This window comes from Geotrypetes seraphini, chromosome 8, assembly GCF_902459505.1.
Source record: "Geotrypetes seraphini chromosome 8, aGeoSer1.1, whole genome shotgun sequence".
Lineage (NCBI taxonomy): Eukaryota > Metazoa > Chordata > Amphibia > Gymnophiona > Dermophiidae > Geotrypetes > Geotrypetes seraphini.
The window spans coordinates 27073243-27090149 of record NC_047091.1 but is presented as its reverse complement, the minus strand read 5'-3'; the positions used below and the strand labels follow the sequence as shown (position 1 = coordinate 27090149).

Sequence of the window (16907 nt, the reverse complement as noted above, 5' to 3'; positions counted from 1 at the left end):
TTATATGCTGAATGGCAACCCCTGTCATGACTAGTAAAAGCTTGTTATTTTCTGGTGAAATTTGACTTTTTTTTCTCATCATCATTCCAAATAACACTGTATCATATGATATTGCTACATGATTTTCCATCAATTTATTAATTTGTGGCCAAATTGCATTCCAAAAACTTTTAATGTAGGGACAATGATATAGTAAATGATCCAACGTCCCAGGTTCCAGATTACAGTGCCAGCATTTATTGGACTTAGAACTATCTAATTTTTGCAAACGTGTAGGGGTCCAAAAAGCTCTATGTAATAAAAAGAACCAAGTTTGTCTCATAGATGCTGACACTGTACATCTCATTCTCCAAGACCAAATTAGTGGCCATTGAGATGCAGTAATTTGATGCTTAATCTCAATGCTCCAAATGTCTCTTAGACCATTTTTTGGTTTTTTATTCAAATATCCAGATATTAATTTATACCACAATGCGGCTTGATGCCCTAGGAAGTCTGCTTGGAAGCATAAGAACTCTAAACTATATTGATTATTCAATGTTTTCCATTCAGGGAACCCAACCTGAATGGCCTGCTTCAATTGCAACCATTTAAAACTTTGTTTTTTACTAAGACCAAATCTATGTTGCAATTGTGAAAATTCCAGCAGTTTACCTTCCGAAATAACATCATTCAGAGATCTAATGCCTGCAATAATCCATTCCTTCCAAAGGATTTGAGCTCCGCCAATTTTAATCTTGGAGTTTATCCATAAAGACTGATTAGTTGACTTGTTTATTGGGACAGGTGTTAATTTACTAATAAACCTCAACGTTTTCCAAGTATCCATTAATATCTTATTTTCTCTGTATCTTCTAGGCATGTTGATACTTGGAAGATGAACTAAATTTAGGGGAAACATAAGGCGCCATTCCAAATATAACCAATCCGGTGCATTATCTATCAGTTCTGGGAGGATCCAATACATACCCTGACATAAAATATAGGCTTGATGGTACCTATAAAAATTTGGAAAATTTACCCCTCCCTCCTTAATTGATTTTTGCAAAGATACCAAAGCTATTCTATGCGTTTTACCAAGCCAAAGAAATTTCGTTAAAATGCTATTAAGCTTTTTATAAAAGGACCCCTGAAAATAAATAGGTATCATACTCATTTGGTAGCAAACCTTTTATTATCACTGGTTTCCAAATCATTTTTCTCAGCTCCGCCTCCTTGTCTCCCTGAGTAGTCTGTACCAAAGCAAGCGACAATCCTAAAAGAGGAAACGATAAGGAGGGGCTTGGGGAACTCCTCGATAACATTGCTCTGCTCTGCAATAGAAACCCCCCCCCCCAGTAATTGCAAAACTAAAGTTGGAACCAGTTCACTACCTACCTATGTGCAACCAGCACTAACACTTGTATAACTCTGTGAAAGCAGCGAGCAGTGGAACTCCAACCCACTGCCTTACAATAATCCTCTTTTCTTCTGTTTTGGCTGCCATAAGCCAAGCCACTGGAAATTCAACCCAGACTATTATTCAGCGCAAGCTGTATCCATCTCTGACAGGGCGAGACATAAGGAATTGTATGCTGTTCTTCAGCAAAGAGGATTATCAAGTTAAAAATCTAATCCTTCCTTGTGCAAACAGCATACAATTCCTTACGGATGGGGGGATGTATCAGATCAGTCCCTTGAGTCTAGGGTGGAACAGATGAGCCTGCAACAAGCACTGAGGGTCTAAAGGCCATGACTGCTTATGCTGACACGTCCACTTTGTAAAACTTTGTAAAGGTATGAAGAGTGGACTCATGTGCCTGCCCTGCAAATTTTATCAGACGGCACTGCCCTGGGCTCTGTCCAAGAAGAAACCACACTGCTGTCAAGGCGACTGGCTGGCAGTTGTTTACCACAGACAGTGTATTCCGAGGAGATCGCCTTGTGAGTCCATCAGGAAATAGAGACTGGTCTTTCCAAACATTTAGAGCTGGATAAGACAAACAGATGGTCTAAGAGCCTAAAATCATTTGCCACCTCAAGATAGCGAAGTAGCACCCTCCACACTTCCAGCAACCTCAAAACTAGAGAATGACACGGTGACAAAATTCATCACCGTTCCCATCCCCGCGGATAACCGCGGGAAATAATCCCATGTCATTTTCTAGTGTCTATTTCAACCTCGGTCCTTCTACACCAGCATTCTTCAAAGCAAAGCTTGCGGGTCAATGGTTGTGGCCAATTATACTCTGATTCTTTCCTCTCTCCTTAAAGAATGACATGAAGATGGTTTCCCGCGGTTATCCGCGGGGACGGGAACGGTGATGAATTTTGTCACCATGTCATTCTCTACTCAAAACCTTGTCCTGTTTCTTTTCACCCATGGGCTGAAATTGAGGTAACCTCACTTCCTGCTTAACATGGAATGCCAAAACCACCTTTGGAAGAAAGGAAGGCATGGTGCGCAATGAAACTCCTGCCTCTGTGAATATGAGAAAAGACTAACTGCACAATAATCCCTGACACCGTTTCTGATATAGGTTCATACAGAGCCTTAGAGAGGGCCCATAATACGATATTAAGATTCCTTGTTGGAAACAGCTGCCTCACCAGAGAGTGGAGCCTCAGTGCTCCCTTCAGGAACCTGGAAACATCTGGATGAAAGGCTAGAGATGCTTGGCCTAGAAGCATGACAGACTAGTTACTTGAACTTTAAGAGATCCAACTCCAGTCTTTTCTGCAGGAACGAGAGAACCTCAGGACTGGAAGCCCAGAAAGGATCCAACTGCTTAGCCTTGCACCAGTGCTGAAAAATCTTCCACGCTTTAGCATAGGCTGCCACTGTCGCTGGCTTTCCAGAACTGAGGAGAGTCTACATAACCATCTCCAAGGGAACCTATTCTCGAGCTACAGGTGATGGAGCAGGCTGGCCAGGCAGGTGCTCTTTTAAAAGTGTGGTCTTCTAACTTCAGATCCCAACATCTGACCCTTGTCCCAGGCAGAGCTGTCCCAGGACTACTGGGAACCTCTTAGCAACACAGGGAAGCCTCGAAAAAAAAGTTAGTACCCAAAAATAACACATCTATTGCAGAGCAGAGGAAAAGACACCATCTCATCTTGCTTGTAGACTAAAGAGAGGGGGCACTGCCCAGGGAGACAAGGAGGCGGAGCTGAGGAAAATGATTGATTGCCTTCTACAGTCCAACTCATCGATAAGGAATCATATGCTGTTTGCCAGGAAGCAACCTTTAAAACTTTTGGCTGTCAGAACAGTTGAAGGCTTTTCTCGATTTAAAAAAGATGTCCACTTAGTAGTTCAGTTTCTCATAGATTGCTTTTGCTCAATATTGGGGTAAAAAGATTCACGTTGTGATCTTCTTTTATTTTTTTTTTACTTTTGACTTATTTCCTTATTTGGTTTACTCCCCCTCATTAGTTGGGGATCTAAGGAAGAACTATATTTGTTTTCTTAAAAAATATTTTTTCCTGTTTTTTCTTAATAATTTGTTCTCTGTTTCTTGAACAAGTGTACTGTATACTTGTGTAATTATCTCTGAAATTAATCAAAATAAATTTTGGGGGATGTTCTTATAGCATTTGACAAGAATTGTGTTCTTGCTGTTTCTCCTTACTCTTTTCTTTCTTTATTTAGGGGAACGATTATTTCCACTGATCCAAGCTATGCACCCCAGCTTAGCTGGGAAGATCACAGGAATGCTGCTAGAGATTGATAACTCTGAGTTATTGCACATGCTGGAGTCACCAGAATCTCTCCGCTCAAAAGTAAGTGACTGTTCAGTTATCCCACTGCTTGCCTAGAGCATGGGGATTCCCTGAGCTTGACTGGATCTGACTGGTAATATGAGGAGGGTTCCCTGTGGTTGGCTCAATCCGACTGGTGATGCAGGGAGGTTTCCCTATGATTGGCTGGAGATGTGGGGAGGGTTCCCTGTGGTTGACTGGATCTGACCTGAAGTCACTGTTCTGCAGGTGGAGGAAGCTGTGGCTGTATTACAGGCTCATCAGGCTAAAAAGGAAGCTGCCCAGAAGGTGGGCGTGGTCACTGCTACCTCTTAATTCAAAAGACTTGTGAGTATGTTCTGCATTCTAGCCATGTTAACATTTAGGCTGCTTATTTACTCCTGCTGTGAAGTAAATCCAGATGCTGTCTCCTATTTTCAAATGGGCTTGTTGCTACAGCTTTGCTATATTTGACCTGTTTTCTGTTGATATATTTTCATGTCTGGGGTGTAAAGAGAGCAGAGCTCACAGTTATGGCAGCTGACTGAGCATGTTAGGTCATAGTTCATAGGTCAAAGTTTCCCAGGCTGGTCCTGGAAAGCGGTTCTCAGTGTTCTACACTTTTTGTACATTATAAGGGTAGTTGTTTGAGGCACAGTTTCTAAAGTATTTCTGCAACGAGATCCTTAGAATCTTTCTTTTTTTTATTTCAAGTTTATTTTTCACAGGATACCAAGAAGCCAAATACATTGCTCACAAACTTCAACTCCAGGGCGTGAAGATGAAAGTCTAGGACTGTCTACAGATTTCTGTATCATGCAGCTCACGTCAGCCATCTCTGTTAGAACTGTGCAACATCCAGAGATGCTATGGCCTTTGTTTTCTTGGAGCAAATATGATTTAAAATGTTAATGCACTATGAAGCTTGATGTCCCTAGGCTGCAAATGAAGACTGAGTCTCCCTCTTTGGACAGGACAGAGGTATTTGTCTTTTCGGACAACAAGGTTTTCTGATTGCAAACTTGATTTGTTTTTATCAGGAATTAGTTTTAATTTAACACCCAGTTTGCAAAGTCTGGAAACTGTTTCCAAATAAAGATACTGGTTTCAGTAGGACTGTTGGAGTATTTTGACTAGTTTGTTTTTATTTTTTCAGAAAATGATTGGGTGAGAATAACCTTGTGCAGCAGTGTAGAGTCCATGTTCTGCTATTCAGACCAGGGATGCAACAAGAAGGGGGAAACTAATTTTTTATTGGAAGGTGCCCCATGTGTTTTATCATGAAGAACCTTTGGGAACAATGAATATATAGCTTGCTTTTTTTTTTAAATCCCCTTTTTTGGATGCTAACCTTAAAATTGTAAAGTGGATTTTTTTTCAACTGCCAAGAAAGCAGAGGTAGCAGGAAATCTGCTGTTGTTCCTGGATTTTTCTGGCCTCGGCCTATTGCCTAAGAGGTTGTGTCTCGTTCTTCTCATGCTGCTAGGAGTGAAGAAGGCTAAAGTGGTCCGGCTATCTGTTCCCATCACACTGGCATTTTATTGGGGCATATATAGATAGATGCAGAACATTGACTTCCCAAATTGGTGGGGGCACAGCATTCATTTTGTTTTCATACTGGTAAACTAGATATATCTAAGCATCTTTCTTTTATAAATTTATAATCTGTCTACACCTAGGCAGAGTACAAAAAGTACTCAATCTGTACAAACACAGATTTCTGTTGTGGAAGAACTCTGCTTTTACATAATAAAGGTAAACCCCAAACCCAGACAGAGAGGCAGTGAAGCAGAAAGCGCATCTGCTAGTTAATGGGTGCTTGCCTAACACCGCTATAGGGACTGTCAGCTGTTGGGGGTTGAGGGCTTTTGTACTGGATCGAAGTCTACCACACTGCTTTGTATAATTATCTTGCCATACCCTCCACAATCTGATATATATTTGCATTTCTTCTTCTCATTTTGATATACTTCTCATTTTGATATACTTCTTATAGGCTTGCTTCACACTTAGTAATTCTTTCCAGAAGAACATTACCCATGGAGTTGACTCGTACATTTTGGCACCAGAAAGCAAACCAAGTAAATAGTATTTCCTTATCATCCAGCTAGACCAGTCCACACCAGGTTCTATCCTCTGACCAGCAGATGGAAGCAGAGAAAGGACAGGGAAGTTCCAATGACATCACCAGCACAATAGTAGGTGCAGCCTGGAGCTGGTATTTTTTTGTATTTCCAGCAGATGGTGCACATGGGGTTTTTTGTTGTTGTTGTTTTGGAGCAGCCTGGCTTGATGAGTCCTCAGGTGCAGGTTTTCCCCAGGGGTTGGGTCACAGTCCATTTATGTTTGTGCACTTTAAATAAATTGGAGGAGATGGCTACTGCAGCTTGTTTAGATGCATAAAATTTAGTAAAAAAAGGGAAAACTCTCTGGAAGCTGCTCTCCTCTCCGGATCAAAGGGCACAGGATGGTAGTGGCATACCTAGTGGGGAGGGAACCCAGGGCAAAGCATGCTTTCCTCCGCCTGGAGCACCCCCTCCTTCAGGCAATGGTAGGATGCATAGAGTGGTCAAAGGTTTGCAGCCTGCCTGTGTGTGGCCATCAGCTTTGCTGATCCCTACCCTAGAACAGGAAGTTGACATCAGAGGGGGGCAGGGGCTGGTGGACCACAGCCCTGCAACTGCTCCAACTCTCTACATCCAGGGTTGACTGCCTCTACCACCCCGCCCTTGGTACGCTACTGCAGGTTGGTCTGCTGTTCTTTGGACAGCCCATTAAGGGATTTCTTAGTGTTTTGATGTGGCAACAGCAGTTGGTTAGGGAATCGGATGTCTGTGGCTGCCAGCTCTGCTTACCCCATTTCTGGGGCTGGACCCTCAGAAGGCAATGGAAAGTGCCTCAGAACTTCCCCAGAGGTGTCTATGGGTAGCTTAGCTGGAACAGAACGCACCACTGGCTTTTGCCAAAATACTGTGGACACTTGTTTTTTGGCAAGAGTTCCGGCCAACTTGGATGCTGGCTGTGCAGCTCCTGGGGAGGTTGTTCCCATAGGAGTACCTTCTGGAGGGGAGCAATGGATGGGCGTGTTGGTAGGGGACCTTTGGGGGTTCTGGCTATTTTGGACTCCTGCTCGCAGCAATTACTAGGATCACTAGGAGAGGGCCCAGTTTGGCAGTGATGATGCCAGAAACAGACTGTTTGTCCCCTTTCCCTCCTTTGTCCATCTACCTCCTTGCCTGTTGCTCTTCCTCTGCCCTTCCCCTTGTACTTGAGTCAGGGCAGCCACTGGGGGTTCCAACAACCTTCCAGCACTATCCCCATACAGAAACCTGAGCTAAGAGGATGACTTGGTGGTCTGCTTTGCTTCTCCTGCTCATTCGGACTCCTTGGAGTCCAGGGAACTGCCTCCAGAGGAAGACAGGCAGTCTACCATGGGACAGCTATTTAGGAGGAAAGAGTTTTCTGTCTTTAGTGATCAAATGTCTGAGGTGCTTCAGTTGTCTGTGACACCCCACCCCCCTTCCCAGAAAAGACCAGGGGAAGACATCCTATCTTAGATGGATATTATAAGCTGACCAAGACCTTTCCTCTCCAATGGGCATCTCAGAAATGGTCTTCAAGAAATGGGAGAACCTGGGTGCTGTTCTCTGCAGGCCCAGACTCATGTCTAGAGAAGAGGTTGATTGTTTTTTTTTCCCTTTCCCTACTGTTGGTTCTTTGGTCTTAGGAGTGTAAAGGGGGGTACAGCCCTCAATTACCCCTAAGACCATAAGATGAATACCCTCATCAAGCAGCTGTTTAGCTCCACAGCCCTCAAGGTACAGGCTTTGATTTATAGAAACTCTGTAGCCCAGGCTAAGCTACAGTGAGTTCAGAAGTTCCATCCTTCTCCAGAGACAGCCCAGTTGATTTATGATTTGGTATTCATGTGCTCCTAATTGGTTGCTTTGACTATGGGAGTTTACCACTGGCTTTGGCTGCAAAATTGGGTAGCAGATTCAAAATCCAAGGACTGCAATAGTCGGCTGCTTTTTTGCTGTTAATTGATGTTTTGAGAAGATCTAGAGAAGTTGGTAAAAGACCTCAGTGATGTGAAGCCACAGCAATTACCTGAAGATAAGCCTAGAGGCCAACAGCTTCTGCGAGCAGAACCCAGCTGCAAGATTGGGGTTGATACCATTCTAAGAAGTTTTCTGGAGGTTCTGGCCTTAGGGGTCAGTCCTTCATGGTGCCAGGTGGGGATACCTCAAGTTCCTCCTCTACAGCCTTTAAATCCTTCCAATTGAAGGTCAAGGGATCCCTTCTGACCCAGAGCAAATGGGAGATTGTCTTGCCTTTTTATCCAGACATGGACCCTTATCACCTTGGACCAGTGGATCTTGGAAGTGATTTGCAACTGTTGTGTCTTAGATTTCACCTCCCTTATTTCTGAAGCCTTTAAGGTCTCCTCCCTGCTGCTCCCCCTCTCAAGGGACAGGCAATGTGGGTTACCTTGGCTGGCTTGATCCAGTTGGATGCCATGGAGAAGGTACCCTTTGCATAGCGAGGCTGGGGCTATAACTCCTTAACTCCATCTATTTTGAGCCCAAGAAAAGGAGATCCTTTTGACCCATTCTGGATCTCAAGGCAGTCAATGTGGCCTAAGGGAGGTATTTTGTGGACTGTTCGGGATTCAGGAGTCCTATTTTATGTCCTTTTTGGGGTATGAAGATAACGTGGGATTTTTATTTTGGGGGGGGGGGGGGCTGCACCTACTATTATGGTGGTGTCACTGGAACTTTTCTGTTCTTTATCGTCATCTGTTGGTTGGAGGACATTGATGTGGACTGATTTAGTAGGATTTAAGAAAAGGAAATTAACAGATAAGAATACATTTCACCTTGGACAATTGGCCTCGTGCTTAGATGACTGTATCTGCTACACCATTGGTTCCCAAACCTGTCCTGGGGGACCCCCAGCCAGTCAGGTTTTCAAGATATCCCTAATGAATATGCATGAGAGAGATTTGCATACCTGTCACTTCCATTATATGCAAATCTCTCTCATGCATATTCATTAGGGATATCTTGAAAACCTGACTGGCTGGGGGGTCCCCCAGGACAGGTTTGGGAACCACTGTGCTACACACTAGACCAGTGGTCTCAAGCTCAAACTCTTTGCAGGGCCACATTTTGGATTTGTAGGTACTTGGAGGGCTGCAGAAAAAATAGTTAATGTCTTATTAAAGAAATGATAATTTTGCATGAGGTAAAACTCCTTTATAGTTTATAAATCTTTCCTTTTGGCTAAGTCTTAATAATAATACAGTGGTACCTTGGATTACGAGCATAATCCGTTCCAGGAGCATGCTCGTAATACAAAATGCTCGTTTATCAAAGCGAGTTTCCCCATAGGAAATAATGGAAACTTGCTTTGATGCGTTTCCCCCCCCCCCCCCGAGAACCGCCATTGCTCCCCTCGAAGGCCCCCCCCCCCCCGCGATCAGGCACCCCCCCTCTGCGATCCGGCACCCCCCCTGCCTTGAACCGGCACCCCCCCCGCCACGATCCGACCCTCCCATCACAATTGGGCACCCCCCCGCCACGATCCGACCCCCCCGCCACGATTAGGCACCCCCCTGACACGATCCGACATCCCCCCCCGACACAATTGGGCACCCCCCGCCGCTTCTTACCCTCATCTGGGCACTCTTGAAAATCGGCTTCCTCCTCTGCTGGGCCTGCGAGTTCACGTTCAGAATGTGAACTCGCAGGCCTTGAGCATGCTCAGATGCTCAAGGCACAGCAGAGAAGAAGGCCGATTTTCATGAGTGCCCAGATGAGGGTAAGAAGCGGCGGGAGGGGTGCCCAATTGTGTCGGGGGGGGGGGTCGGATTGTGTCGGGAGGGGGGGTTCCCAATCGTGTTGGGGGGGTCGGATCGTGGCGGGGGGTGCCGGTTCGAGGCAGAGGGGGGTGCCGGATCGCAGAGGGGGGGTGCCGGATTGCGGGGAGGGTGCTCGTAAATCGAGCCATGCTCGGTTTCCGAGGCACCGATTTTGCAGATGTTTTGCTCGTCTTGCAAAACACTCGCAAACCGGTGCACTCGTAAACCGAGGTACCACTGTATTGTCATTTAAAGCTAAAGAGACATATGATCAAGAAACTGTTTTATTTTACTTTTGTGATTATGATAAACATACCAAGGGCCTCAAAATAGTACCTGGCGGGCCACGAGTTTGAGACCATTGCACTAGACCATCTCTCTCCCCTTCAATGTATTCAGAGTTCTGCACAGCTTATCTTCCACCAATGTCACTACACTCTAGTGCTGCCCGATTCAGAAAAAAAAATTAGATTAGATTCAGCCTATTGAATTGATTTTTCAATTCGATTCGATTTTCCTGCCCAAGTGGATGTTTTTTTCAAATATCCTTGTGGGTTTATTTTATAGCCTCTTCACCCCTTTTATAGCTTCTTCACTCACTTTGCCCTCTCCTGGTACTGTGGTGTAAACAAAATAAACAAAAAACACTTTTCCTCTCTCTCTCTTAAATCCTAGCTCACATTCGTGGTCTAATATCATAAAATAGAAAATAAAATTATTTTTTCTACCTTTTGTTGTCTGATCATTATTCAGATCTTATCAGTCCCAGGCTCCGTTGTCTTCTGATAACTTTTTTTTTTTTTTTAATTTATTATTTAATTTTATAATTTGACATAATAAACAGTCAATTCAAAGAAATATTCCAATACCAGTCTCAACCATTGTTAACATTATAATCAAAAAGGTAAAATAGCAAAAAGGAAAATAAACAATTCAATAGTACAGTACAATAGGAAAAGTTTTCCTTAAAATTCTAATTATACTGGATTGGAAAAATTAGACCTCAATAAAGGGAGAGAAAGCTAATTTAGCTGAGTTTCAATCAAACATTATTAAGAAAATACAGATGGTATTGAGTAAAGGCAAGGAACCTAATTAAACTAAGCGGGTTGTAACTACAATTCTCTCAGGAATATTAAATTTGCTCTTTTGCAGAAATAAATTTTATCAACTGCTGAGGTTCAAAATAAACATGACTATTCCCCTGATAGACCATCACACATTTACAGGGATATCTGAGTACAAACGTAGCACCCAGCTGTATGACCCTCGGTCTCAAAATAAGAAACTATTTTCTTCTCTTTTGGGTCAACCTTGACACATCAGGACACATTCTCACAGTTTTTGTCATAAATGGTATATCCTTAAACTTAAAAAACATCTTAAGCATCCATTCTCTGTCAGAGTCTATAGCAAATTGTACCAGCAGCGTCGCAGTTGCCGGTGGCTCATTATCCAACCTCTCAAGGAAATTTGTTAGGTCCAAACTATCAGCAGACAAATTCTGCTGGCCTGGTTCCTGACCCAAAGTCCTAGTTGGCAAATAATATATTTTAGTGAGAGGTGGGTAAGAAGTTTCGGGCACTTTCAAAATCTCTTTCAGGTATTTCTTAAACATATCTTGTGGAGAAATAGTTGAAAGTTTTGGAAAATTTATAATCCGAAGATTACATCTTCTGGTCATGTTTTCCAACATTTCAACTTTAAAATTAAGATTTCCACTATCCTTGACCCACACCGAGGCCTGGGACTCCAAAGATTTTATTCTAGTCTCATGTCCATCCACTTTTGTTTCCACACTAGATAGTCTATTTTTCAATTCCATATTTTCAGAAACAACAGTTGTATATCTTGTAGTAAGTTGCTGCATTTGGGATCCTAAAGAGAGTTGCAAAGTAGATATTGCTTCCCATAATGTTTCCATAGTGAAAACTTTGGGCTTCTGCATGGGAGTTAGTTCAGACCCATGACCCTCTGTTGCAAGGAAGTTACCTGTTACCTCTGCTGAAGATACATTCAGTTTCAAAGAATCCTGGGGAATTTGCAGGTTCAATTTCTCCAAGTGCACAGATGATTCACTTGGCTTCCCTTCACCGCTCTCCGAAACGTTCCCTGCTCTCGGTAGCGCTGGTGAGGAAACACCCTGGGGCGCTCCGACCTCCATCTGCTGGTCTAACGCCCCCGGGCGACTCGGAGGACTCCGCTCCTCCGGAGACAGTGATGTTGCTTCAAGGGAGAGATCTGACGCCTCAGCCAGCGCGTCTCTCCCTGCCGAAGAAAACTCCGGTCGACTCGTTCCAGCCCCACGCTGGAGGAAAGCGTCCATCGGGCCCGCAGCTGCCATCAAAGATTCCTCCGGGAAAACCCGGAGCTTAGACTTCCGTTTGACCATTATACGGTCCAGGTAAAAAACTAACAGCGCTGAGCCTTCATGAATGCTCAACGCCAGCTACTCGCAGCCATCTTGTCCTGTCTTCTGATAACTTGCTTGCCGGGGTCTCATTCTTTCTTCTTTCTCCATGCTAACCATCTATCTTCTGTCTCTGTCCTCCCTTTCCGGAGGTCTGGTATCTTTCCTTTTTTTCGTCTCCATCCACAGATCCACCTTTTCTGAATTACCCTTTCATCCTTCATCTCTCTCTCCTTTCCCACCACCCCAGGGTCCACCATCTCTCCCTTTCTCTTCCCAGCTACCCTCCTATCCAGTATCTCTATCCCCCACTCCACACCATCCCTTGTGTCCAACTTCTCTCCCTTTTTGTTTCTTCCCTCCCTAAATCCCATTGTCCACTATCTATCTCCCTCTCCTGTTTTTAGATCCTTATTTCTTCTATCCTTCCCCCCATCTCCCCTCTCCATGATCTCCCCCAAGTCCATCTCCCCCCTCCACCAAGTTCATTTCTCCCATCTATCTTCTCCCCATCTCTCCTCCAGTCCACCAACTCCCCATCTCACCTCTCCCTCCATCTACCTTTTTTTTTATGGTACTCCTAAGCCCCCACCACCACCACCACCACACCCCTGCACCTTTCCCAAAGAGAGTCCGGAAGAGGTCTGCCGGTAGCAGTAGCGATCCACTCCTGCCACTATTTCTAGCGTCTTCTCTCCACTGCGGCCTGCCCTCAGTGAAAACTTCCTGTTTCCGCTTGGTCGGCCGAATGGAGAGAAGATGCCCAGAGTAGCAGCAGGATAGTGAATTGAATTTGCTATGGCCGCTTTTGCCTGGCCAGGGAGGAGAGAAGAAAGCCTTGCTTGTGGGAAGGAGAGAGCAGTGCTGCCCCGATCTGCACCAGAGATCCGTTCTGGCTTCCCCTCTGCCACCGGAGTCCTTGCTTCGATGTAATTTCCGGTTTTGCAAAACCGGAAGTTACATCAGAAGCAAGGACTCCGGTGGCAGAGGGGAAGCCCGAACGAGCAGTAGCAAATCAGGGCATATGAGCTCCAAACCATACCAGTACCTATCACTTTTCCCTTGGTCTGTAGCAATAGCCCACAGTTCTGCGAGAAACCAGACCGAGGGCCCCAGTCTTGGCTGCTCTTGATACTTTACAAAGAAAACAAGCTGCTATTGTCGAGTTTCTAAGTTTCCAAATCCATGCCATAGGTAAATGCTATCTGGGCAGTCTACAAATACCCAAAAAACAAGGGAAAACCAGTTTTCTTGAAGAAATAAATCTTTTCTCTGACCTCAACATGTTGCAATTTCCACTATCCAAACAGACCACAGGTTTTAAGTTCACTCTTAAATTTTTAATAAGATGACTCTATTCATAAGTGGAATGTCAGATTATTCCATCAGGTTAGCCCTACCATGCTATGGACTGACAAATGGGGTCATAACAGATGTGGAGAAAAGAGGGTACAACAAAAAGTTGTGATGGTCTAGTGCAGTGGTCTCAAACTCGCGGCCTGCCAGATACTATTTTGAGGTCCTCGGTATATTTATTACATTACATTAAAGATTTCTATTCCGCCAGTTTCTTGATCATATTTCTCTTTAGCTATAAATTACAACATTATTATTAAGACTTAGCCAAAAGGAAAGATTTATAAACTATAAAGAGTTTTACCTCATGCAAAATGGTCATTTCCAAAATGTGGCCCTGCAAAGGGTTTGAGTTTGAGGCCACTGGCCTTAAGGAACAAGTAGGTAATTCTTGAGACAAGAATAATGGCAAGCCCATGTCACATATCTTATGCACTGAAGTTAAAGTCTTTTAGGGTATCCTTATTGAGAACAGCAGCCAGTGTTGCTGCTTAAGCAAATGGGGGTAACATGAGCCCATTGCTTTGTTCCTATTTGAACCAAGAAACAGGATCAGGTTCAATTCGCACTGTGACTCCTTGTGTCCCTGAACACAAAATTTAGATTGTGAGCCCACTGGGGACAGTGCCTGTAAATAATATGTAAACCACTTTGATTCTATGACAGGTAATATATTAAAAAAAACAGCCAGGCAGACATAGTAGTTGGTACCTTAACTGTGAAACCAACTACTGCCTGCATTCCTGCAGCTGGTTCTATCCTTAGGGATGGTCTGGTAGCAAATTGCTTTGCATTTGTTGGACTCGGTCCATTAATATTTTTTTTTCTTGCAAGCTTTTCAGATTTACCCCCAGCTTTGAGTAAATTGACTTCCTATCTAATGCCAACTCAGAAATAGTAAACCCTTTGTCTGAACCCAAGTAGAACAGTTTGGTGGGTTTCTAACACAAATGGACAGCTACCTGATTGCAAAATACCATATGAGATGTATGAATTTCTCTGGCTGAGAATCTAAGGCTACTGCTAGACTTACCACTTTAATCCCACAAATTCAAACAACCTTTAAAAACCTATGACAACTGTAAAAACTCTATGTATTGAAAGATGAGTCTGAGCACCGTAATCTCTATATAATGAATGTAAACCGCTTTAGTTGTACGTATGGCAGAAAGGCAGTACAGTAAAACCTTGCTTTGCAAGCATAATTCATTCAAAAAACATGCTTGTAATCCAAAACTCGTATATCAAAGCGAATTTCCCCATAAGAAATGATGGAAATCCTACAACCTAAAATCTTTAATACAAAATACTGTATGTACTCGTACTGTAAGACCTTGCTTGTTTAGAACAGTCACTACACTCCTGCAGTGTCAGAGAGAGAGAGAAGAACCATTGTTGTGATGTGTGTATACTGTAAGTACTTGTATTGCAAGACCTTGCTTGTATATCAAGTTAAAATTTAATAAAATGTTTTGCTTGTCTTGCAAAGCACTTGCATACCAAGTTACTTGTAATCCAAGGTTTTACTGTATCAAATGCATGATGACTCCCTCCCTATTTATGCCATGATAATAACACTGTAATGCCCTGTATGTTGGCAAACCAAAATTAGTTTGCACTAGCTCCAACTAACTCAGAATGCTACAGCAGGACTGTTGAGGGCTGCAGGTGGTGTGGTCACATTGCATTCTTCCTGCAAAAAGTACACCTTACAGGGCCAACTTTAAAGCTCTATCTTTCAGTTTCAAAGTCCTAAAGTACCTAAAAAAACAAACAACAAAAAAGCTCATTGCACATCTTTTGAGGCCTCAGATTGCATGTGAGCCTTTTCTGCTTGAACTCCTCCCAGAGGGGAAGCTACTGAAAGCCTGTTCTATGTGCAATGACTAAGTATGTCCTCACTGCCCCTGGGCTCATAGGCAGTGGAATGCTTTTTTATTTGGGGGGGGGCACAAGTTCCACCCCAGACTCCACCCCATAATAGTACTAATTGTAATACCATTTTTCCATTCATTTTTCATATATACACACAATATAATCTTATTAACAATACACAAAACACACTGTACATATGCTTCTCAACATTCATTCCTACCAGAACATAGATAACCCCTATGCAAATACGGTACTACAAACTAAAAGTACCAATATATATTTAAACGAAACCCTAAGATTCAAGACTCTGCATGCAGTACAACCCCAGAAAAATAGAAACAAATGCATTTCGGTGCAAAATATAGACAGCAGATGTAAAGTCCCAAAATTGGCACAATTCAATCACTAAATTGAAAATAAAATAATTTCCCCTAACTTTGTTGTCTGGTGATTTGGGTTTTCAAACTATCTTTCCCAGTCTCTGGCTGCACTTCCTTCTGTCTGTGCTCTTAACTGTGTATCCAAGGCCACCTTATCCATTTGCTGTTTTCTCTCCTTCACTTTCTGCCATACATCCATCTTTGTTAAGGAGATACAGGGACTAATGTATCAATGCTAGTCAGTAAAATGGCTATAATGATAATAGGAAACTGACTATAATGGTGATAAATACCAGTGAGGAGAAAGCGGCTGACACTTTGAAAAAAATGCTCAGAAAAGTGAAACTCTGAAGAGGGGGTGAGAACCTCCTCTTAAGGGAAGAATTTGCCGTCCAGTCATTGCATTAGTACGTGAGAAATCACTTTCTGACCACTGGTAAAATGTTGAATTGTTCTTACAAGCTCAACATGAAGTATTCAAAATCTCTTAGCAAAAGATATCTCTCAATGGAAGAATGATGCAATGCACACTTATCTCAAAAATCTTAAGGCTCTCAGAGGTCCCAACGCGGCCCCGTTTCGAGTTCTGCTTCAGGAGACCCAAAATCGCGTTTTAAACCCTCTGTGCAGTCATGTGTGTCTGTGTGTGGTTTGGAATTTTCGAACTCAGTGAATGATTTTCTCTTGGAAAAGTATTATGACTGCACAGAGGGTTTAAAATGCGATTTTGGGTCTCCTGAAGCAGAACTCGAAACGGGGCCGCGTTGGGACCCCTGAGAGCCTTAAGATTTTTGAGATAAGTGTGCATTGCATCATTCTTCCATTGAGAGATATCTTTTGCTAAGAGATTTTGAATACTTCATGTTGAGCTTGTAAGAACAATTCAACATTTTACCAGTGGTCAGAAAGTGATTTCTCACGTACTAATGCAATGACTGGACGGCAAACTCTTCCCTTAAGAGGAGGTTCTCACCCCCTCTTCAGAGTTTCACTTTTCTGAGCATTTTTTTCAAAGTGTCAGCCGCTTTCTCCTCACTGGTATTTATCACCATTATAGTCAGTTTCCTATTATCATACATCCATCTTTAGCATTAACTTTTAACATTCAACCTTCTTCCGTTTTTCTGCTTTCTTCTCAAAATCTACTTTTCCATGCCTTCCCTTCCCATCTATCCATGTGTACCATCTCCTTCCTCTTTCTTCTCCCTTTCTCCCATCATCTATCCGTAAGAAGCATGTCTTCTTATCTCTTCCTTACCACAGCCACTACTGTTCACCATCTCCCTCTGTCTCCTCTTCCCCT

General features: G+C 43.2%; 1 protein-coding gene across 4 annotated transcripts in view; it reads left to right on the top strand.

The window, feature by feature from the left end:
- Nucleotides 1-4847, top strand: part of PABPC4 (poly(A) binding protein cytoplasmic 4) — a 49486-nt gene extending 44639 nt beyond the window's left edge. For 3 of the 4 annotated variants that reach the window (XM_033953651.1, XM_033953654.1, XM_033953653.1), the window contains 3 exons: nt 3632-3762; nt 3970-4068; nt 4435-4847. In XM_033953651.1, coding sequence (XP_033809542.1) covers nt 3632-3762; nt 3970-4056 — 218 coding nt within the window. In that variant the 3' untranslated portion in view covers nt 4057-4068; nt 4435-4847. The remainder of the gene's footprint in view (nt 1-3631; nt 3763-3969; nt 4069-4434) is intronic. The other variant, XM_033953652.1, reaches the window with a different exon arrangement.
- Nucleotides 4848-16907: the final 12060 nt, after the last annotated feature.